This window comes from Chelon labrosus (genome assembly GCF_963514085.1).
Source record: "Chelon labrosus genome assembly, chromosome: 18".
In the NCBI taxonomy this organism is placed as follows: Eukaryota; Metazoa; Chordata; class Actinopteri; order Mugiliformes; family Mugilidae; genus Chelon; species Chelon labrosus.
Window position 1 is genome coordinate 9,753,233 of NC_140351.1, and position 24,701 is coordinate 9,777,933.

At 41.6% G+C, this 24,701-nt stretch overlaps 1 protein-coding gene across 1 annotated transcript in view; it reads left to right on the forward strand.

The window, feature by feature from the left end:
* Positions 1–24,701, forward strand: part of ctnnd2a (catenin (cadherin-associated protein), delta 2a) — a gene marked incomplete at its 5' end in the record, with an annotated part of 166,900 nt that overhangs the window by 103,559 nt on the left and 38,640 nt on the right. Inside the window, 3 exon segments of the mRNA XM_084566628.1 lie at positions 7,518–7,704; positions 19,560–19,677; positions 21,724–21,906. Of these exon segments, the coding sequence (XP_084422754.1) occupies positions 7,518–7,704; positions 19,560–19,677; positions 21,724–21,906 (488 nt within the window).

Genomic DNA, 24,701 nt, shown 5'->3' on the forward strand with positions numbered 1-24,701 from the left:
GACAAGCATTCAAGCGGACACCCAAATACACAAAGCCACACAAAACACCTGGGCACATTCACTCCGAATACTGAGATAAAGTCAGTGGGGGCCCCTCATGTTCAATTTGACCTATGGCTCCATTGTTCCTTAGCGGGATGGAGCTCGTCTCGGAGCGCACGCACGGACGCTCAAACATCCATCCCTAGACGCTTCCCCATAGGTCACCTGCTCTCTGAGGGGAAGGGAGCCCGGTGGATCACAGCAATGACAGCTGGCGAACCGGCGACAAGTTTTGTCTTTCTCTTTGCAAACCCCTAAAATATTGACAACAGCCCACAGGAGAAAGTTGGGTTGAAAAAAACGAATGGATGTGCAAGAAGAATGACGGAAGTGCAGAAGTGGTATATTTTCCAACCCTTTTCACAGATGACGATGAGACGTATAGCTTGAAATGTAAAGATCATTCCTAATCCATAAGTACACTGAAAAAAAAAAAACACTGAATGCGATGTAGCATCAATCCCAAAGCCATGTTGCTCAAAAGGAACCCTGAAAAAGACCTGTTGGTGGTGAAGCTGTGTCCTCCATTGCACATTCTGAAGGCCGTTCCCCAATATATTATTACAGTCACTGTACATTTATGCTATGCCCAAAATTGTCTCATGTTAATGAAGAGGAGTCTCTGAGTACCTTCGCCCTACAATTATTCCCAAAGGTCGTACTCGCATGTGGACGTAAGCCAGAACAAAGAGAAAAAGCTGCCTTTTAACAAATACACGTACTTGTGGATGAGACCTCATGAGACCTCAGAGACATGCAGACAAATGGAGAAGCAGCAGGAAACGAGAAATATTGAACGAAACTAGGCGCAACCTCTTCTCCGCAGACAAGGTATTGATGTTGTCGATGGCGAAAAAGAGAGGAAAGAGCGAACAGCAAATGAGAGCGTAGTGATTAGGGTGCGGAAGACGGAGAACTGAGTAAATGAGGCAAAGAAAGGGGAAACAATATGAAAGGATACTAAATGGATAATTAAATCCATTTAAATCCAACAATTCTTATTAGTTTGCTAAAAAAATTTCCATCATCTCTATCCACGCCTGCTAAGGTATATTGTACGCGTCACTGATGACAGAAACCAGAATTTGCACCAAAATGCCGGAGAGATCAAAACCACAGCTTGGCAATGGATGTGTGTCTGTGTGTGGCCTGTAAGCAGAATAACAAATGAATTAAATACACCTTAAGTCATCCTGCATCATATCCTGAGCTGTGAGTTTTATAAATAGTCCTCTGACGGACGGACACTGTGAAATTCTATCGTCCCCTCTCCCTTTTCCCGACTCTTCCTGCCTTTGCCCTTCTCTGTCTGGCTCGCCCCACGCTGCTGGCAGAGTGATCCAGTATCGTGCATGACTCGTGCCCTGTTGTCTGTTTACTCTGCTGCTTAGCATTAAACTCTACATCTTAAACGCTTTCATTTGCCTCGTGGAGCACCCCGCTGGTGCTGTAATTCACCACTCGAAACTGTTGCATAATTACTCGGTAATTCAATTAGGCTGGTGTTTTAAGTGTTTTCTGGCACAAACAGGGGGAATGAGTACTATCAGTTAATTCTGGGAACCCTGTTTTATGCCGCAATGGCCCTTGACATAGTTCTGCACTTTGGTTCGGTGCAACTTTAAATACATATGACCAAGTTGCTACTGTGATACCATGCTGGTGTCTCAAGACTGCAGTGGTCAAAATCACGGTTTACAGGCTGAAAGCAGAAGTAGCTCAGAGTACAGGCGAGAGAAAAGAAAAGTCAAAATAGAAACAGGCCTCCAAATAGCCCATCTATTGTCCAGATGCTGCCGGACCAAACCTCAAAATGTCTTCGACTGTAGCTGTGATGGGCAGCCACCAGACGAGTGTGTCTGAATTAGAGGGTCACACGGGATTGGATTCGTCGCTCCTGTCCCATCTCGTTGGGGCAACAGATGGTTGGTGGTGTTACAAACAGCGTACGTAGTTTTAACAGAGCCGCTTTCTCTTCCTAGGAACTCGTCTAAAGTTTCTGACTTGGCTTGCCCAAATCTGACTCAGAAATTGTTGCACACACTGTTACAGTAAGTTGACCGGCTACAACCATCAAAACAATATGCTTATATGCCTGCTATTGTGATACTTCTACAGGAATCCTCTAACCCATCGGATTCCCAAGAGACATGTCAGCCACTAGCGTAAACTCCTTCACATTGCCAGCGAAGCAAATACCACAACAATATGTTCAAAATAAAACTAGAGTGCTATAAATACACCTCTGTGCTACTGAAGGAGGAACTATTCATAGTCTAACCTTCAGTTAGTTGTTAACTAAACGATCTGAAAGCAAGCAACAGCACAGACTACCACATGTTCATGAAGGACAATGCCACACACTCAGATGACACCAGTACAAGTGCTCCTGAAATGCTGGACTCAAAAATGTGGTTGTGTTTGACTCATAACGAATCGAACTCCTCATTACTGCATACAGTATGTGCTGTCGGCTTCATCAAAGCGCTTCCCTCGTCAGAGGAAACGAGGGTATATGTCTTTTCTTTTTTTTTTTTCTTTGACCGGAAAAACCTTGCCTCAACAATTTACCCTATCTCGCTGTCGGTTCTGAAGTTTAAATTTAGACGAGCTTTATTGGCTTCCTGGGTCTCAGCGTGAGGTAGATAGGATGAAGTCAAGGCTTCCGGGCCTGTCAGTCAAAGTCTGGTCGATACAGAGGCTTTGGGTGTCAATAGGAGATGGTATCCTTACTCGTGGGCTCACCTTGATGCAGTGGACCGTGGCGGCTGCTTCTGCTGCTGCTGCTGCTGCTGCTGCTGCTTCTTCTTTCCTCCTGCTCTGAAATAGTTGTTGAGCTGAGAAGCTCAAACTGCTGAAGACAGCCATGTCCAAGAAAAAAAAATGCATTTGTTGAAACCTTCTCAGTTTATAATGATTAATGGTTGCGAATCCAGTCTTGCTTTTATTAAAATGGACAGTAGGGCTGGGCATCTGCTGAATTGTTTATATGTGTCAAGAAGTGCCCCAACATTTTTCTTCTGCTGTGAGCCGGTACAAGCAACAAACCATCAAAGTTAAATTATACTGCCATTCTTTCATGGATGTTTCCTCATTTTCCTTCTTCAAGGCATGAAACTCTCCTCTGTGTGGATGTCCAAATTTCCATGCCTCACATACTTTCTCTGGCATAAATACTTTGTCTCCAGCAGCAGAAATGTCACTGCTGCATTTTCACTGGGTTGAAACCTCCGGTAACCTGCGGTGGCAGTTTACCCACAATACAGGATTTTACCTTGCACTGACAAATGTTTTTCCACGGACCTTCTGCCGAAATGGAAGTTGTACGACCCTGGGGTTAAGTCAGTAATTGTCACAGAAAAATGTCCTCCAAAATCAGGATTTCTTTTTCCTTCATCCACATTGGCTGGGCTATTTGTCGTCTCCGATTTTGCTCATCACCGGGTTCCGACCCAGCGGCTAACTAAGTCACAATGAGCCACACAGATGAAGGCTGTTTAATAAAACATCGCCACTTGAGGCCTAACAGGTCCAAACCCCCCTCTACCCACCCGCCACCGTTACAAGTCTCATTTATTCATGAATTCATGCAATCATCTCCCCTTTTTCCCAAACCACCCAGCTCCTAGGAAACTGTCCATCAAGCGTCTAAAGGGAGCTATTCCAAGGAGGGAGAGAAACGATAAAGACAAGGAGAGGAAGGCAGAAAACACACAGACGCTCTAGTATGATGTCATTGTCTGCTGGTCACCTGATGGTATTCCCATAAGGATGCTGGGATTAGCGAAGCATCACAGATCTATGTTTCTAGAGCAGGCAAGTGTGTGTGTGTGTGTCACGCTTGAATTTGCTGAATATTGGACAGAGGCAGACACAATGTCCTTGCCCTAGAAAAAACTCAGCTGTCTATCCCTTTGTGTTTTTTCCTCCTCCTGCTGCTCAGTCTTTGTCTTTATTCCCGTCATAAAGACAAAGAGCGTCTGTGTGTGGAGTTTTTACAGTGTATTTGTGTTTCGTTCAGAGGTGTTCGCAGGTGAAGTGCCTTTTTTTTTTTTTTCTTGTTTTGTTTTTTTGTAAGCCAGTGGACACGTTCTTGTCAGCTCATCACGGACGACCCTGTGTTTTAACGTGATTGCAATCATACACCGACAACACTCGCCACTGGAGAAGAAAGGGAAAAGAACGAAGGGAAGGTGTTTGAAAGCGCCGAGGTTTCTTAAGTGCTTTGCGTCTTCACCTTTGAGGAGCCTATCTGCATGTGGCTGCGTTCTTTTTCTTTTAGCTTGGTGTGAAAAGAGTCCATGTGAGAACAGAGACCAAGAGGACTGAGAGAGAGAGAGAGAGAGAGAGAGAGAGAGAGAGAGACTTGAGATGTGTAACAAGAGGCTGATTAGTGAAAGTGAAGGCAAACGCTGCCGCACTCGCACAAACACATACACAGCATCGGCACAAGCACTTGATTGCTGCCAAGGTCATCGCGTTATTATCACCCTCCTCCTCTCGTCCTCTCGAGCTCTCTCATACACAAACACACACATACACGTTGCCATCCTCTTCCATTCTCTCTCTCTCTCTCTCTCTTTCTCAACTTTTTTTCACACACATTTTTCATCTCTCCGTCTTCTTCACTCTCATTTTTCTGTCTTATACCACTTTTTTTTCCCACACACATTTGGATATCCTGTGCATCTACAACTAATTATTATTTCCCCTTTCTGACTTCTTGTTTTGTCAATGTTTTTCTCTCAATTAAATTCTTTTAATAGTTTTGTCTCCGCTTTCCTCATTTGCCAGACTGGTGTATAAAAAGCAGAGGCATCTCAGATATTTATTCATTCATTTTGTTTGTTTAACATAGAATAACCTCTGACTCATTAACGTTGGTATTTTTTTCTTTAGCCTGCTTTACTGGCTTTCATTTTTCCTCCTTATGTCTGCTATTTATTTTTTATTTTTTTTATGTCTTCTGTCTTTCTCGCTGTCCTTTCCTGTCTTTTTCTTGGCCTAATTTTCCTCCCCCATCCCTTTGTCTGAGACCGTCATTGTGACTGACACTAGTGCCATAAGTAGTGTGAAGCATCGGGACTGCCATTGCTTTTGGCAATGCAAATCTGGCTTCAAGTCCACAGCCGGTCAGCGCCTCCACGGAAGTTTGTGTGCAGCATTTCCATCGATTTTTTATTTTTTTTTTTACCTTATCTATCTTTTAAGTATAATAACTTTTCTCTTGGTTCTCATATATGCCCGACACAAGTTGAGCAAACTCGGCAGAGTGTGCGCCCTCAGGATTAACACGAGGAGTGCAGAGGTCAGGTTTAACTGCAGAGAAGCCTCCGTGGGGCTTTTTAGTATTGCTGGCATTTCAGATGACAGACAGTATCTGTGAGGTTGTGCTTCATTTACATTCATCCTGACAAGACCTGTCCAAACTGTGCATACAGAATTACAGAATGAGCAGGAGATATTCTGGCCCACTAACAACTTCTGTGTTATGCACAGATCAGGCGTAACATTAAGACCACCTCCCTAATATTGTGTCGGTCTCCCTTGTGCCTCCAAAACAGTGGTGACTCATTTGAGAATGGACATGGGTCTTGTGAAGGTGTCCTGTGGTGTCTGGCAACACAGTGTTGTTAGTGGGAGCCTTTGGGTCCAATGGGTTGAGGGGAGGGGCCTCTGTGGATCAGGCTTGTTCCAGTGCATCCCCCAGATACTTGATCAGTTTGGGATCTAGTGAATTTGGAGGCCAGGTCAACACCTTGTGCTGTTCTTCATATTTTTTGAGTTGTTCCTAAACCGTTTTTGTGTGTGTGCCTGTGTCAGGCTGCATCCTGCTGGGGATGGCTGCTGCCATCAAGGATTGTCATTGCTATGGGGTGGGGGTGCCCGGTCTGGTCTGGGTGGGTGCTACATGTCTAAGTAACATCCAAACGAATGCCAGGTCCAAAAGTTTCCCAGCAGAACATTGAATTGTCACAAGATGGTCAATGTTATTTACTTCCACTGTCAGGGGTTTTAATGTTGTGGCTGATCTGTGTATATTCTATTGTGTATGGAGTGCGGGGCTTCTTGTGTTGTCCAGTATTTTATTTATGTTCTAATGTGCAAATGAATGACAGCTGTCATCTTGAACCCACAACTTCTGGAGTCTGACAGCAAATACATGAGAGATGGTGACCTTCAGCATACCATCTTTCTGTAGTTTGTCACATTTAAAAGGTCTGGCATGTCTCCTCTGCTGTCTCAATCTGTTCCACTCACTCTAAACTGACACTCAGCTCTTCCACCAATCTTACCCTCTCTTTAGTACTTATTTTTGTGTTATTCGTCTCTGATTTGTATATTTTTTATTTCTTGCTGTAACTGTTTTTGTATGTCTTGATCTCCGGGTTTGGATGATCAGTAGAAGCAGCGGGGACTAACTAACATATTTAGAAAGCGACAATTTTGATGAAGCCTGCGTGTGGTTCGCATGTGCATGAGTGTGTCACAGCTGACCAGCAAGGCCGGTGCTGTCACCCGTCTGCGAAGAGGCATCTGGTATTCCATCTGACAAGAACAAGGAAGAATGTGTGTGTGTGAGTGTGTGCGCGCGCACATGTTTTTACCCACTCTGTATGTGATTAAGTGCTACAATAGCATGCATTTCACTGTGCCAATATGTCTGCCCTTGTGGATGATTCAGCGCATCCTTATGTACATACAGCCTTGCAATTTTTTTTTCCTGCCAACTCGTGTATGTGCACGTGGAGCTACGTATGTTGACTCATATCTCCACATTTCTTAAAAAGGGTATGCTGTATGTATGTCTGTGTGTGTTCTCCATGACACAGTGACTGATAAATGAGGAGACACAAGTCAGATTCCAGAATTAATTAGCATATTTAAAGGTGGTAAAAATACTGAGGCATCTTTATCCTGCGTTGCTCTGAAGTACATCAGAACTCCATTTGTGATGTTCCAGTGCTGTAGAGCTGGTTAAATGTATTAAACCTGTGCTGACTCCCATGTAGACGTCTCTGAGCTAATTACCATTTACTTGTTCCATTTGCTTTTGGAAAAAGTTGTAGTTTAGTAGTTAATAAACTTTGTAGCTTCAAATTATTATTTACGTCCATCACAGTTTGGCTTCTTTCCCGATTCTTCTACAGAGAAGCTAATTGCTTTTTTATAGAGCAGCCTTTGCTGAAGGTGAAGAGGGCCAAGCAGTCTTTCTGGATCTTAAAAAGTTGTTTGACACTTGGAATACTTGTATTCCTGTTCATTAACAGAAATTGAACATTTGCACTAATTAGGCTGTGAACAGGGTGTTGCAATTAATGTTGAGAGACAATGTTGAGAAACATGAATCCCACACATTTGTGTTTGATAAGTTAGAAGGACTAAACATCTTGGTGGCTTAAAATAAATTCATCACAATTTGCAAAATAAAAATATAAAAATGCCTTAATATCCGTTTCTTTCTGCGTGAACAGGCGTGCTATGGAACCTGTCTTCGTGTGATGCACTGAAGATGCCAATCATCCAGGACGCCCTGGCCGTTCTGACCAATAGCGTCATCATACCCCACTCTAACTGGGACTCCTCCCCCAATCACCATGACGACCGCAAGCTCCATCTCCATACCTCCCAGGTGCTGCGCAATGCTACAGGCTGTCTCAGGTAAAATCCACATACTCATACAGTATCTACAGTACACACTCTTATAGTGGATAATCCAGTCAAGGCAGTTTGTCTCAAATTGTCTTTTATAAGTTTACAACAACACAACTCATTATAATATCCACTGATATAAATGTATTTGTGAGAACAAACATTGTCTTTGCCGATTCTTCACCGCTGCGTGATGATGCAGCAGACGCAAATATTCACAACTCTAGACAATGCTGTCTTCTTCCCCATCTCCCTTTAATTCACTCTGACGCTCTCTCACTAACTTTTTCTGGTCACCATAGCAACGCCTCCTCCACGTCGTCCTTTGTGTGTTGACTTTCTTTTTGATGCATTGTGCGGACAAGTTGTTTCTTAGTTGTAAAAGACTGAAGCGGCGAAGGACGGCTGACAGCTTTGTAGATCACTGGGTTTTTTTTGAAGTTCAGTCTGAGAAGTTTTGTTATCGCCGATCAACTGTTTGGATTTATCTCACCGAGATGCTATGTTACCTAAACTTTAGGATTATGCGTTATACCACAGTATTTACAAACTCATCTTTGAACAAAAAAAGGTTAAATACAATGTCAATACTATTTAATGTAGAATAGATTTGGTTAAATTTCACTAAATATTATCAAGTCAGATTTAATTCATTGGCTTCAGTGGAGCTCAGGGAATTCATTTGAACTTATTTTCTACATTAACAGCATATAATGAAATTGGCCAACCAAAAAAACAAGACTTTTACTAAACACACATTATAAAAAATAATTGGAAAATGTTGCTTATAACATTTCAAGGTTTTTACAGTGTACCCACAATTACAGACTCAAACTAAATTAACTTTACATGTAAATGTGCACCAGGACTATTCAACAGACCAAATTTTCAAAAGTTTTAGTGTGCATATACGGCGTACTGCGCAATATGCACAATATATTTATCTTAAATTTTATTTTATTTTATTGAGTCTTATTGAGTTCACGTAAATGTTTTAAATTCAGCCACCTCATTTTGTTATGGATGAGTAAATTATTATGCTAACCTTGCATATCACTGATGAAAAAGTCTATTTTTCCTTTGGATTCACAGAGAAAAGTACGTGAATCAAATAGTGTAAAATGTCTGCCTAATTTCAGAAAATATACATAGAAAATCAGTGGTGTGAATTTGACTCTTTGCTGTGGAGTTGGTCTCATACTGAAATTTAATGATCATGCTAACATTTAGCCTTTAGCACTAATGCTGCCGTAGCTCTGATTTTTAATTCAGCTGTCTGGATTTGATGAATGCGTGGTGATTGGATGCTTTCAGCACTGAAAAGGAGCTCTGGTCCTTGATCCTACAAACAACATTTTGTTGTCTGTGTTCACACGGTCTCACACCAGCTGCACAGGGGGGCCTGATGTGGTTGTGAAAAAAAAAAACCTCCTTGTCCACTTGGCTGTCTGTCTTTGAGCTGTGCACTCAATCAACCACCAGCAGCCTGTGGATTAAACCTCACTCCACTGGCGTCTCAGAGCTTCTTTCAATCTCTCTCGAATGGTTATCTCCAGCTATTGAATGTCTCTCGAAAGCATTTCAAAGACATCTGTGAGATGTCACAAGCAGGCATTTGTACATATTCATATAACTTTGTGTGTGAGGTGCTACATTGTGTATCTGTGGATTTACATACCAAAGCAAAGGCAGTTGCTCCCAATCGTGCCTCCATTTGTGATCACTTTAAATATGAATACTAACTTAATCAACATAATCGTGGTCATTCCAAATATCCTAAATGTGTTATGAGGATTATTGAGCCGCTGGATATTTGCATACATATTAACTTATGAACGAATTTTCCGTCTGCTTTCTGAAGGCCTGTAAATGGTAGCGCTTTGGTGACCATTTGCAAAGCTTTCTGTCTACGCACAGTGAGGGATTATGGGAATTTAGCCAACTTGTGTGTAGTCCTACAGCAAATCAACAAATAGCGCCTTGCTCCTGGGCGAAGGCACTATGCGTAGATCATCTGCTGATTGGTTGAATTGGTTGAGAGGTTGCGTTGGATCGGAAATGGTGCGACCAACCTCAAGAATAAAAACTACAGGATTAAAGATAAATAAATGAACAAAGTAGCATAAAGAAAAAGAGAGAGGCATAGGAAGGAGTCACATATCAACACTTTTGAGTTCACTACAACAAATTTCTTTGTTCACACGTTTCTGCAGCAGGGGCATACACAGACAAGAGAAGCCTACAGTTCTAGTTGTTCCACATGTTCTTGTCTTTGCCAACGAGTGGGTGGAGTACATCTCCCCTCAGTCAATGGGACACTAGTAGACACTAATAATAACACAATAATAATCAATTGACTTGAATTCAGTGGTTTAAAACTTTGATAATTTGTTCGATAGGAAATAATTGGTGCCTAATATCCATGTAAGCACCTGACCCTGATGTTTCTCTTCTTTCTGCACATGTTGCCTGCACATGACAAGTTTGTGGTAGGGGTAACCGCCTCTTCTGTTGCATTTATAGCAGATTGCATGTTCTTAAATATATTAGGAGGCCCAATGGTTGAGTGGCATATGACATATTTGCTTCACCTCTTTTTGCCCAAAGGCAAAACTGCCAGTGAAACACATTAATAGATAATAGCAACAAAGCTCTTCTCTAGGTGAGACTCTCTTTTATTTACTTTATCTCTAAGCATTATACTGTGAAGCTCACCTCCTATGGTATCTGCTCTAAAATGTAACCTTAGTGTTGGGTGTATTGTGTGGATGCAGTGGAGGCGGTGTGGTATGAATAAACTTTTGGAAGGTAAAATCCACTTCCCTTTTTATTCTTTTGTTATTTATCTCTCTGCCTTTTGTCATCAGCATTCTGCTACGATGCCCTCCAGGACAAGATGATTACACACAATAAGACCTAATCTAATTCGGTCCACTAATAGCTTTGTATTTGCAATAACATATTGCACTGGGGAAGCGCCTAATGTTGCTGGGATGAGCCGGAGCGGTGCTGATTTAACAGTTTTTAGGCTTTTTTTGAATGAATACGTCTGCATTTAGGCAGAGTTATTATTGTTAACTGTGACAAACTGTGTCTCAACCTTTTTGTGAATGGTGATGACAACACCTCATGGTTTTTTTTTTTTTTTGCACAGTCTAATAGGTTATTACATCTATGGAATGTATTCTAATTTGCATCAGAAGATGAAGCAGGCTGTGCACCAAAGTTAATGAGTTTTGTAGCTTAATGCGCTGTGTGTCCTGGGATCTAAAATAAACACATTAATTGAAATTTCTTTGGATATATTTTAAGGCCAAATTAGCTGAAATCATGCTTTATTGCTTTATTATATGCACATGGTTTACATTTTTGGGACTGTATTTGACAGATCTATAGGTTTATATCATTCGTATCATGTAAACAAATTTCCCAATTCAACCCCTCTTAATCTTGAAAATAGCCTCTGAAAATACTCTTGCATATCACACGCTCTCTACTGTACTACAATACAGGAGATTTAAGAATTTCTCGGCACTGATGTCAGCAGATTTCCAACTTTTCGTCAAGTTTATTTTTCCCAAACTCACTAAATTCTTTATGGGACTCCAGTGCATGTGTGTAGGTTCCTAAAGATGCGGGGGAAGATAAATGATGCTGTCAGTGCTCTGTTCAAGTTACACGTCAAATTGTAAAAGCTGGTAAAGGAGAGGGAGGAGTGGAGAGCAGATGAAGAGAAGTTGGAGAGAGATTAGAACAGAGAGAATGTAGAAGTGGTGAACATTGAGAGGGAGAGTCTGGCGCAGCATAACGAAGGCGTTTCTGCTTCTCTCCAGTGTTGTTTTCTATCTCGCTGTAGTTTTCCGAGGGTTAAAGTGACACTAGACCACAGTGTGCGGGTCCCTGTGTACCTCAGCTCAATTTCAGACCTCTCACCTCTCTCGTTATCCTTTCGCTGTGTGTGCTTGTATGGCTGTGTGATGCATGATAGTGTGTTTATGCCCTTCCTTTCATTTCTCTGTGTGTGTTTGAGCACGTATGCATTGCATGTGAACCTACATACCAGATGCGTGTGTGCGCACATATGTGCTCAAGTAAAGGCGTTAAACTGAATCAATCTCACAAATCACAGCGAGCACCAGGGATTCGCTGATAATGGGAATGAACTGGTGTCAAGGCATCAGGTGTTTCCATGATGGGTGTGAAAGTGCAGATATGTGTATTTTCTTGTTGTTCGTGTGTTCATTTGTGCACGTACATTAAATTTTAGCCAAGCAGCTCATAATGCTGTTGGACCCATATGTTGTCTAATTGAGAAATGGGCATTAAAGGCCCCTGTCTGTTCACACGTATGTATTACCATTCGTACATGAATACAGTCTGTTAAGGAGAACTGGATACCATTTTCAAAGGTGGCAGCCTATGAATGTTGCTCAACATGGCCACAGACTCTGAAAAGCATCATGTGTCCATGGGCTTCCTCGCATCCTGGCTTTTTTGGGCCCACCAGGATACATTCTGACATTTTCCAGCACAGAAATAAACAACCATATATATTTAGAGTAATACAAACTTAACACACTGACTGACTTTCCACCGTTCTAAATAAATGCACTTTGTTGCCTAATCCATATTAGACAAAATTTCAGATTTAGGGAATCATGAGGGAAGCACTCAAGTCAAAGAGTGTAACCACGTTTTCAGGTCCAGGTAGAGAACCAGGCCAATAATGTCTGAGACAAAAAAGAATGACCTTCTGTTTAAAAATGAATACAGTGATCAAAGCATCGTTGTTTATAGCACCCTGCCAATTGGCGACCCAATTAAAGTATGTGACCAAATTTTGGACCGAAATCTTGCATTGCCACATATGAGTGGGATAAATTAAAACAGTCACACAGCTCCTTTGTTCATTGTTTCAACTTTTGTGATTGCTAAACGTACTTTTTAGGCCAGTGTGCTTCATACAATGATTGTGGAAGTTCTTACACCATACATAATCACTCAGTCCACAGTCCAGCGGTGTATTAGACCAGACACAAGGTCTTCTGTTGAGGGGTTTCCATTTCCTCCATTCAGAGGCTGTTCAACTCCCTGCAGGTTGCTGGTTTGCAGCCAAGGAACAGTGAGAAAAAGCTACCTGCTGCCTCACAGCTGTGCACACCGTTTGCGTGTGTTTCTGTACTTGTACGAATCACGCTCACATGAGCACATTTAGCTCATTTTCTTTCCCCACAGATGTGTTTGTGCATCAGGATTCATTTTGGGATGCATCAAGAATGCAATGCGTGGTCACAAAAGACTTGGTTTCTATTTTTGTTTCATTGATATTTATGGGTTTGCATGCATGTGTATGCCATCTGGTGACGACCCTCTGCTGCCTTGGGCCCTCACTGACATACCCCAGCCTCATACACTGTCCGACACTTGTGCAGAGCCACCACACACCAGCTGTTTGAGACAAAGTCACTCAGTAGTCATTTGTTCCTCGAGCAGCATTAGAGAGCCATCTGTCTCTGATTCCGTCATGTTCACGTCTTTCCGATGCATGTCGCACAACTCTTATAACGACTAAAACTGCAGAAAGGGAGTAACGAGTGATTTGATCAGTCACTTTCTCCTCATCTCCTGAGGTACACAGCTTCACCCTGGAAAGGGGAATTAATGTCAAATAAAAAATGTATAACCTGTCTGGTATCTATCTGTCGGAGTAATTGGTGAAAAACATGTTCAGCTATGCGATGCCTTAATGAGTGCCAAGCCAGCTCCTGCAGATAGCAGGAAGCTTGTTAGTGAACTTTTTCTCACTTACGTTTGGATGCTACTTTTCAGAAAACATTCATGTGTTGTTAGCCATTATACAGACTGTACGTCATAATACTTTTAAGTGTACTTAACTATATACTTTTTTTCATTACTGTTGCAGCATTAATTAAAGTGATGGATGCTGCAGTAGACACTTTGTCTATACCGAATCCAAGTAAACAATTAAATTTCAGATACAACGGGACAACACTGGTTTTCCATCTTTTCTCTGAGAAGACACCATTAGATATATACACATACAAAACCAGAGAAATGCCGTATTCATATTCTACTTTTTCTTTGTTCTTTTTGCAAAAGAGATTGGAGCCTAAATGTTTGGTTTAGGTTGTAACACTGGGTGGCATTGTCATAAACATAATGTACATAAATTAATATGAGAAAAGCAGTGGCCGTTGCCTGAACACACAAACAGGGCAGTGACGCATTAAAGTGGGGATGTCAGACTCATTTTAGAGGCCACATACAACCCGATTTGATCGCAAGGGGGCCGGACCAGTAACATAATAGCAATAGCGACAACTTTTCGCTTTGTTTTAGTGCAATGACGTAAAAGTACATTAGAAAATAGTTCACATTTAATGAACTATCCTTTAACAATACATTTTATTAGCAACCTGACATTTCGGCACATTGCTGCCATCTACTGTTTAGGTCTGGGCCCTAGTGTTGTGCTTTGTCCGCAACTCTTACTAAAATAGCGCGACAAACACACAACCCTCTCGATGACAATCGGTTGCAAAAAATTTATATCATTTTCACACCTTGCAAATTCATCCGGCGGGCTGGACTGGACACTTTGGTGGTTCAGTTTTGGCCCTCGGGCTGTATGTTTCACACCCCTGCATTAAGAAGAACTGGATAGCGTGCAAACATTGCACTCCGTTTATTCCTACGAACGTTTCTGTTTTGTTGCAAACTCTGAAGAGTGTCACGTTCCTGTGTTTGTGGACCCATTTTTGTAGGTAGAGCTGTTGTTGTCCTGAAATTAACTGACACACAAATAACAGCAATTTACTTGTCTTGGCCACACTTTTTTTTTTTTTATATATAAAATGCTCATGTCTACAACATTATTAAAAGGTTGCATTTCACCTTATTAGAAGTAAAGCGTCTTGAGACAAACATTCGGTGGCACTAATTTTCCCCTCTGGTGCCATTAAACCAAAAGCAGAAGAACGCACCACAACGAGATTGGGGTCATTAAAGAGTGTCAGTAACACTTCAGATGGAAGACATTTTGTTCAAAGTAGTGATGGAAACAGGACGTAGAGAGAAGATTGGAGGCACATCTACAGCAGGAGTCATACAGTGGATGTTACAGTTGACAAAGATGTTTAGTTGTACTCATGAGATATAATAATGCTCTTTATATGTGGACGGAATTCATTCGACTTTTGCACTTTTCGCTGTATTTTTTTATTTTTTAAGAAAAAGGAGACATCACTGTGCTTGCTGTTTGCCTTTAGTAATTTTGGCCCAGCAGCACTCAAATATGTTTTTATTTATTTGTTTAATTATTTGTTTACCAAGAAGCAGCAACACTGCCACCCTTCTCTGCGTGATTCCTGCCTAAATTCCCCACGAGAATAAGCCAAATGTTGTTTATAATACTCACGCCAGACAGAATCTACTGAATATCACCATTTAATGGAAACGGCACCATCGCTAAAACACAAGCTGGTAGATGGTTTGCTCTTGCCCCCGCTGGTACTTCCCTGTTACCTGACTGCAGCTAAAGTAACAACTGCTAAATTCTGAACGGGATCCTTAATCAAGTCCTGTGACTTTTTGCTCAGTAGGTAATTATTTAACGATGCAGGCTAATGAGTTAGTCCGAATTAATGAGGAGTGGCATCAGATAGGATGAAGTGTAAGACTGTAATGGACTCGTTAAATGGCAGGGATTACCAGCTAAATTTAAAGACATTCAACGACACTGTCATTTACGCTATTACACACATGCACAAGAAACTGAACGCACAAGTTCCTTTTTTTTCTGCAGTGGTATTAGACATACGCATACCTCTGTCTGCTGCTGAAATATGCCCTGACAGCTGATGTGCTGTCGCTCTCTCCGAGCACATATGCACATATTGTATTACCAGGGTGTATGAATCCCTTATGTAAGCCTGAGGAAGGTTACTCAAACAAACAAGCCTTTACTATCTAAATATTAAATAACGCAACACGATGAAAGATGCGATAACGCCCGAGGGTGTATTACCTTGGAAAAAAGACACCTTTATTTTATGCATAAAAAAAAAAACTGTGACCTCGCTGTGTTTGTGGGTAACTGGCACAGAAGGAAAGGTTTGTTGCAGAACCGCACAAAATGTCACACTTCATTACAGAACCACAAGACTAACAAGCACAGAAAAGCCTGTACGGAACAGACAGGCACAAGCTGTTAAACAGTCTATAACAGGTAGCCAGTGTAGTTATGGACATGATGTAGTGTATAAAATTGTTTTCATGAGACTGAAATAAAATATAAAATTATAAATATATATAAAGAGGACAGCAGCCTTGAAATAAATAAAATAAAGCTGACAGTAGTAAAGCTTTACTTAACTTTTCCTAACAAACATGTTAGAGCTTGAATAAAAGTATTTCTAGTTTACCAAAGGGAATGGATTTGCTTTCTGAGGTCCAACATGACTGAATGAATCCCTCTTTAAACCCATCTCACTGCATACCTGATGAAATCACTCCTTACATAGGGGTCACTGCTTTTTAAAAAATAAGTTTTTACAATTTTTTTCATGAAACGGTTCATGTTGCTTTTTTAACTGCCTTTTGATTAAAATTTGAGGAAGAAAGGGGACGTGCAATTGCAGAGTTTACCTTCTGCAAGGCCGAGTCTGAAATTATTAACAACCGCTTCTTGAGAGCTTTAGTCCAGACTTAGTGCAGTATATCGCAATTTGGCGATGATGTGGTCTGGCTACTCAATTATGAGTTTAAGTAGAAGAAAAAAAAGCGCCATTGGCAGTGTTTAAAATACCACATAGTGTCTCATATTTGCCTCCAGAAAAGATGAATGAAAGAAGTAATGCACAATTAGCTCTGTCTGTAAGATAGAGAGAATAAAGAAGGAGATAAGGTTTAGAACAGAGAAAAAGGAGAACGTCAGATTTTGGCCCATTTGTGAAATTCTTTTAACCAGACGTCCACAAGATCTATCTGAATTTTTCTTTTGCATTCTGTCTGGACAACAAGTCCCTCCTGTTTAGTTAAAGTTTAGCTTTCATCTTTGCAGGCAAACATCCTATTTTGTGAAAGTTTTCTCAGTTGCCAAGAGAGAGTTCGCCTCCGCCCCTGATAAGGCATCAGATTAAAAAAAAATAAAAAATAACATAACAACAAAACTTGATGGGAATCTCAGTGGAAGTCAGCATATTCAAGGGTGCGCGTCAAAGCAGTAAATAATTCACTCTCTCTTTTCCGCACCCGCCCACCTCCTGTCTTTGGTGCTTCAACATTAGTCAAGGTGAAGTGTTTTCACTGTTCTGTTGTCTTATATCGACTCGGCAGAGAATTGTGTCTCCGCTAAGCGGCGTTTCCATCGTGCGCTTGTTTGCCCATTAGCATTCAAAGGAGGTGAAAATGACTTGACCTTCTCTGGGAAGCGGGGAGCCGTGAACGCGAAGTTTTAATTGAGTTCTCGTGTCTTCCCCTTTCTATCTCTTCTCTCTTTCTCATCAGTACAATTTATGAATGACCTCATCTCATAGACTGAGGAAACAGCTGTGATCTCTTTATTATGCCATTGTGATAGATGATCACATTGTCTCCTCGCTCACACAACAATTGTCTGTATCGTCTGATTTCTGACATTTCGCTACAAAAAAAAAACCTTGAACTTGTGTTACCAAACTTTAATAATTGGTTTGCTCGTTCTTTTGATTGCCTGCTCTCTGTTTTGCCAGCTGCCTGCACCGACTCATACCTTTATTAGAATAATGGCCGTTCATTGCAGCATTGTCCTCAAATAAAATGTCAGTGTGTAACAGCCAACCAATAAGTATAGATATAATAAACGGAGAAGCCGTGACTGTTTATTCACACAGTTGTTGAGTTAAAGGCCATGTAATGTAATGGTTTGATGACATTTTTTGACTTAATGTGTGGCCATTATACTGTAGAAGTGGACATTATCTAAATGCAGCCAAATTAACTGATAAATTATATCATTCACAGGCAAATGTGACTCAGAAATGAAGTCAGAGCCAGTGGAGTAGTTAGTATAAAGACTGCTGCTTATGGTCGTGCCCATTTGTAGCCCTCTAATGTAATCACCAGAGGATGTACTGTGCAAACTCATTCACCTGAGCACTCTGTACCTGGATCTAACTTTTTATCCAAAGGACAACACTGTCCTCTTCCAATGGCACCTTTTAGCTGAATTGACAAGAACTGATTCTCCTAACGTGCTGAGGAAATCCACCGAGTGGTTGTGACTACGCCTGTCACTTCGATTACATAATCAATGCATCGCAATTATTTAGGCTGGCCACGATCATTTTGCATAATCCTCAGAATCCTCTCCGTTAAACCAGCAGTGATGCCATCGCTATTTCCACACCTTTTTCCACCATTTGTGGTTTGATCGATGCTCTTTTAATGGCGGCGATGGAATCGTTACTAGCAATTATTTGTATGACAGTAAGTCACAGTGATTGCAGCAGATTGAAGACTGCATCTACAGACGTTTATCTCCTGCAACGCACACACAACAGACTGCGCTTGTTATGGTTTTAACACTGATTTCCCTAAAGGGTGTCTACAGCACCATGCACAAACAGGCGTGGTCTGTACTTACCTAGACACATTTTTTTGCTTTTGTAGTTTGGTGAATGTCATTTTGAGCAGTAGATTAATAACTTACAGAAATTCTAAGAAATAAAATAGGTTAACTTGAATACAAACAACCTGAAACAACCAACAGATATATAAAATATGTCATATATGTCCAAATAACCAACTCTGTTATCCATCACGGCTCATATCCAAGTTGTTAATCAGATTAAAATGTGCTTGCCTATTTGTATAATTCATTTTTTGTACCAGTATTTTCACATCTGTGTAGCAAATGTAAAGTGTATGGTAATTAATTTGCATAAATCATGCATCGTAATTCATCCAACTGTCCTGCAGTTGCTCTCTGGAAACATTCAGCTCAGTTTTTCTTGGCATTCTTGTGTTGCATTACTTGTATAATGCATTAAACCTGACAAACAATTTTTTGTCATGGGTATTCCTGCATTTATTTGCACATCAGTGGCATTATAAGATGTGTGTTTTTAGTACGTAGCAATGTTCAGCATGGACTGAACTCGGAGAGGATTGTACATGGGAGATAATAATGTTCATCCCAGCCCATGGTGCATACCTCCGTTTCTTATTTATTTTACTGACACCGGCAAATGAGTCACTGTCTGGTAGTGAATGTGTCTGCATCACAGACAGCTCCACGCTGAAACCCCATACAAATCCAACCCAACGCCACCCACATCTACTTCTCATTCAATCAAAATCCAATTCATTATTTCTGTGCATCTCACTGGCAAAGCCGTTAATAATAAATGGAACAATATTGTCAAATTATCGGCACAGCGCTGGTGTGAATTTAGGCTGTGAAGTTCAGACACCAACTGTCTGACTAAAGTGGCTTCCTTTTCTTTTTTTTCTTTCTTTTTTGGACTCAAGTCAAGTGCCTTAAATTGAAGTGAGCCTTCGGGGCATAGATTGAGATGTATCCAGAATTTTAATGCTCCCTTTTCAATTTTCAATTGTTTAGTTTAGGGAACACTGCCAGGTTCCCCGATATCTTCTTCTCACTTTCTCTCTGCCTCTTCCTCTGTCTCTCTACTACTCTTATTACCGACACTTTCATCTGTCTTCCCGTCTTATCTTCCCACCTCAACTGGCTCTCTTTCTTTCCCCGTTTGTTGTACTGTTTCCATTTGGAAAACACACAGGCATATGTGCACACTCCCCAACCAGTGTTTTATTTATTTTTTTGTATATGTGTTTTGCAGGAACGTAAGCTCGGCAGGTGAGGAGGCGAGACGAAGGATGAGGGAGTGTGACGGCCTGACAGATGCTCTGCTCTACGTTATCCAGACCTCTCTGGGCAGCAGTGAAATCGACAGCAAGGTGTGCTCATGCCTGACTCCTAACATCTTCGCTTGTGTTTATTAAACAGAGATCATAAGGTTTGGCTGCAAGAGTGCAAAGCGTCTCATACGCTCTCATACTGAAACCTCATTTCACCGCCAGCAGAGGAAGAGGAATTTTCAACCAGTGTTCGGCTCGTCGACATGTATTATTTAGGGCAAAATTAAAGCTCTCAAATCCAGAGTGTTGCAGCATTCCTTGCTGCCAATTTAGCTCTGCAAGCAGCTGAGCGAGTTTCTGCTCACTTTGGCGTGCAGTGTGTACGCGCGTTCATGTCGCAGTAAGTGTGGGCCAGTCAATACTACATAAACAGCGTTGTGGATGGCTGGTTTCTCAAGGTCTTCCTGTCTCCCAGCCTTTCTAAATGGCTTTCCTTAATCACTGTTCAACCGCCCGCCCCTCTCCACTGTTTGACTGCAGTCGCCAGAGGAGGACTCTTGTCGACGCAGTAACAATGACTGATTGGCAGACGAACCACCAAGCGGTCACAGTTGCAATAGCGATTCACATCATCCATTGTGCTAATTTTGTACTTAATGCTGTTTCCTCTTTTATTTTTTTTCTTCTCACTTGGTTTGCCCAGAATAGCTTTCCCTCACTTTGCCTGCACATCTGGCAGATTCATGTGGTCTACCATTGAAAGTACTTACAAGAAATATCCTTTAACTGATTATCAACCAATTTATGACAGTTTATTAGTTTCCGCTCATAAATCAAGACAGGGATGCACTGACCTGAGGAACTGCCACTGTATGAGCTGAAACGTTATCCATAGGTTACTGCTGTTGTGCTGGAAGGAAGTGCAAGTAAGTTTTAGAGACATTTAATCAGGTTTTCCAGGATGTAATAGCACACAGCCAAGAGTCAATTAAATTACCGTAATTAAAATTGACGGTGCAAGCCCTAATAGATACACAATCACTGTAATGCTCACATTTCATAGATTTTTATGATATATTGATGGATATAACAGCCTGCACTGAGTGCGGGTGTTGCTGCAGGGAGAAGTTTACTGCAAGCCCATTAATGTGTGTGGTTTTGTTGAGTGGACTGGCAGATTGTAAAAGCCCAGAGTGGAAAGCAGCACAAGGTCATGGAGACAACGCAATAACAGAAATGACTGTTGGTCTTGAGTTAGTTTGCGTTGTTCTTAAACAGCTTCAAGAGTGGAGTTGCTGCGTTCCTTAGAAATCCCTGAACCCGATTCAGGTGTAGAGCTTCTGATCTGCAGCTTACTTGACCCTGTGGCTTTTTTGTTGCTGATCAGAAGCAGCACATAATCAATTTAAAACCAAATTCTTTTTATTCCCCTGAATCACATATTCAGAAATAAAAGGGACTAAACTAACTGAACCGCATCAAATAAAACAGGTCGCAAATAAAATGCAACTCGTCCTACGTCGCTCTGTAATAGCATGTGAATAGAATTTCAGACATGACTGCAGCTCGCTGGAGTGTGACATTGTTTTGTTTGTTGCATCTCTTGCGCCTGTTCAATTACACTCCTTAGTTGTGAACCAGCGGTCAGACTGAGAGGAGATTGATGATTTGTCTTTGTTAATTTCCACTCTGCTGACACACAATCACACTGAGGAATAGACAACATTCACCGAAAGTTTGCTTTCAGCCTGGCTCATACTCAAATGTTCTCTATACGCCGGGTTCGACTCTGAACTTGGTGCGTAATGAGGTGTGACTATATTGGGTTTGTCATTTTTCCTCATTTCGTCTAATCTCATATCAAAGTCAGAGCTGAAAAATATTACCTGTGAGATTATCGTTGTTCTTTCCCCCTCTCTCTCTCTCTCGCTCTCTCTCTCTCTCTCTCCCTCTCGCTCTCTCGCTCTTTCCCTCCGCTTGGCTCTTGAAAGCACGCGGAAGGCCGATATTGTAAAAGCGTGAGAGTGGGCGGCTTTTATTAGCACTTGACTTTGAGCTCGATCTGTGTTTTTCTAGCCATATATTTCATTAAATGGCATCAATTACAGATCTCATCTCATCTCTCCCATCTCACTTTATCCCCAGACTGTAGAGAACTGCGTGTGCATCCTGAGGAACCTGTCATACAGACTGGCTGCTGAGACGTCCCACGGCCAACAGGGGGGGTTGGAGGAGCTGGATGGCCTGCTCTGTGACGCCAACGGTCGCGACGGCGAGAGCTCCGGCTGCTGGGGCAAGAAGAAGAAGAAAAAGAAGGGAGCTGACCAGGTAAGGACAAATATAATTATACAGGAGCAAGAGAATGATGGCGATGGATGGAATGAACATACCGGATGAAAACTATTTGCAGTTACTTTGTGTTAAGACCAAAATGGCATTACTTCTTGGCATGTGAGCGCCGCTCTTCAAACAAAATGGAAACCTTGACTTGATATTTTGATGACGTTGGTGGAAGGTGCTGTATAACACACCACTCAAGTTCTTAGCTGTTTGACTCAAGCCCTCAAGGGCAGTGCTGCGCTATGCAAAAAGTTTGGTGCGACGGCCAAACCACATTACTCCAATTTCTGCATTCATCACTTGATGAATACACAGAATAAATCTCCTTTTTCCCCACTGATTCATTTGGCCCAGCATGGCATTGATAAAATCTAAACAATGATTATTTTATTGAAACCCATGCATGTGTGCATGGAGCTGGTTCGGCCGTCCAACTTCCTGTCCTCAGTCTGAAAACTGAGACAGATGCTGAGGCACATTCTCCATGGGATTGAAATTGCAGAAGCATGATAAGATAAGAGTCTTTATTGTCCCTGTGCAATGCAGTATATGCAACAAAATGCTGGCGCACTACCGGAACACCCTCAGATAGTATATACAGATGAATAAATAAGTCGAATTTCACAACAAATGAACAGAATCACTTGCTCACACGTCCATCCATCCATGTATGCATTGAAACACACTCAATGAAAGCATTCATTTGAATGATTTAGGCAGCATCTAGTAATCCAGTGTCAGTCATTCATTTTCTGTAACTGCTTGTCCTCTTGAGGGGGAGCCTATCCCAACTGTTATTGGCCGAGAGGCGGGGTACACCCTGGACACGTCGCCAGTCTATCACAGGGCTAACGCAGAGAGACAGACAACCATTCACACTTCACACTTCACACTTCACTTCACCAATTTAGAATCACCAATTCAGATTCAGATTCAGAAAACTTTATGGGGGGAAAAGGTGGATTTGAACCCAGAACCTTCTTCCTGTGATCCACCTCTAATCCAGTATCCAGTTCTTCTTAATACATCCAGGATTCAACAGGAGATTGGATCATTGCAAAGACCGTGACGTATGACTCATGTCACTGTTACTCTCTAAATAATAAGTGACCCCTACTGCCTTGTATGGATGCTCAAAGATACAGTCGTTATGCATACACGCTGTATGTAGGTGTATATACTGTATATGTGTATAAACAGATGTGTACAAAACATACAAGAATGCTCGTCCACTTTGATGACGCACAAATTCAGTGTGAGTGATTGAGGCAGCCTTGATTTCAACAGGGTTGTGTGGTAAATAATGGAAAACAGGGATGAATATCACAGATCACAGAGTACTCTACAAGCTGAGTGAAAAAGCGTTGGCTTCTTTTATAATGTATTAGCTCAAGCCATTTTTTTTTTCATCAGTTTTTATATAACTGAAACTTTTTAACCCCCTGAAAACTTATAATCCACTGGCTATACTGCCAGTATTTGTCCCTGCGATTGTGTAGACACATGTTTTAGGTCCGTCCATCCTGGGACCCTGGCCTTGAGTATACACAGAAATGAGAGTGAGGGGGTAGTAGGTACGGAGAGGCTAAAAATGAGAAGCCAAATGACTGGTTCAGAGAGAGACATATAAATGATATGAATCAGGCAAGAGGAGAAGAAGAAAGACATATGGAGAGACACAGGCAGTTAAACTGGAGTGTAGTCTCGTGAATCATTTATTAGAGGTTAAGATAGCAAGGCCAGGAAGTACTGTGGGAGCATGACCTGGACCTAAACATCCCTGAAAGACTACTGGAGCACATACTCGTACATCACCTTGCTATCATGGAGATTCTATCCAATATGGCTTTGCTAGATCAGTTCAGCATCTTCATGAAATCTGTTTGAGCAAATAATACAGCTGCAGTTAAAAATGTAATCTGTAACATTTCATATTGTTGCGATATCTAATGTTTCCCCTTGGTATCCAGCTGTCTGACCATATAACTTAGGTTGCATCTGAGGCAAATGTGTTTATTTAATAGCACTAACATCATACATCCATATTTAGTATGTAGAATGTCTCTGGGCTGAGTTGATGCTTCTTGCTGTAGTGTCTCTGCACAATTCAAACAATAAAATGCCTTTGATTTTCATGATCAGAGAATCTATGTATAGATTTAATAACATGCGCACACACACATTCAGTCTCACAAACACACACACAAACTCAACAGCACCTCTCTGAAGACGCATGCTAGCCTAGTTTACCTTGAGACAAGGGGAGGAGGCGAAGCAGCAGAGCAAAACCGAGAAGGTCGATGGGGAGAGGAAAAACCAAGAACCGGAGAGAGAAGGATGGAAATAGAAATAGAAAATAGACGAAGGGGGACCTAGGTAAGGAAGAAAGAGAGAGAGAGAGAGAAACGGAGAGAGCGAAGAAAAAGAATCAACGGGAGAGACGAGCAGGAGAGGAAGGAAATATAAATAGATCGGCATAGAAAGAGAGACAGTAGAGGATTTATAAAAGAGGTGTGGGCATGTCACTCAACAAAAGGGTTCAAACACCAAGAGACTTCATTGTAGTGGAAAAGGGTGGAGGCAAAGTGAAAGAGAAGTGTGCGGCTTTAGATTTATTGATCAAAGCAGTAGAAGGAGGAGTGAAACGTTCTCACGTAAACTGTCTTGCAGTGTCCAGAGAATTAGGTCCTGACATTGCCAGGAGTTGCCCTTTTGCACATGTAGTACACAGCGGGAGATTGTACGTGTCAGACAAGTTCTCGCTGCTGGAGATGTCTGTTTTA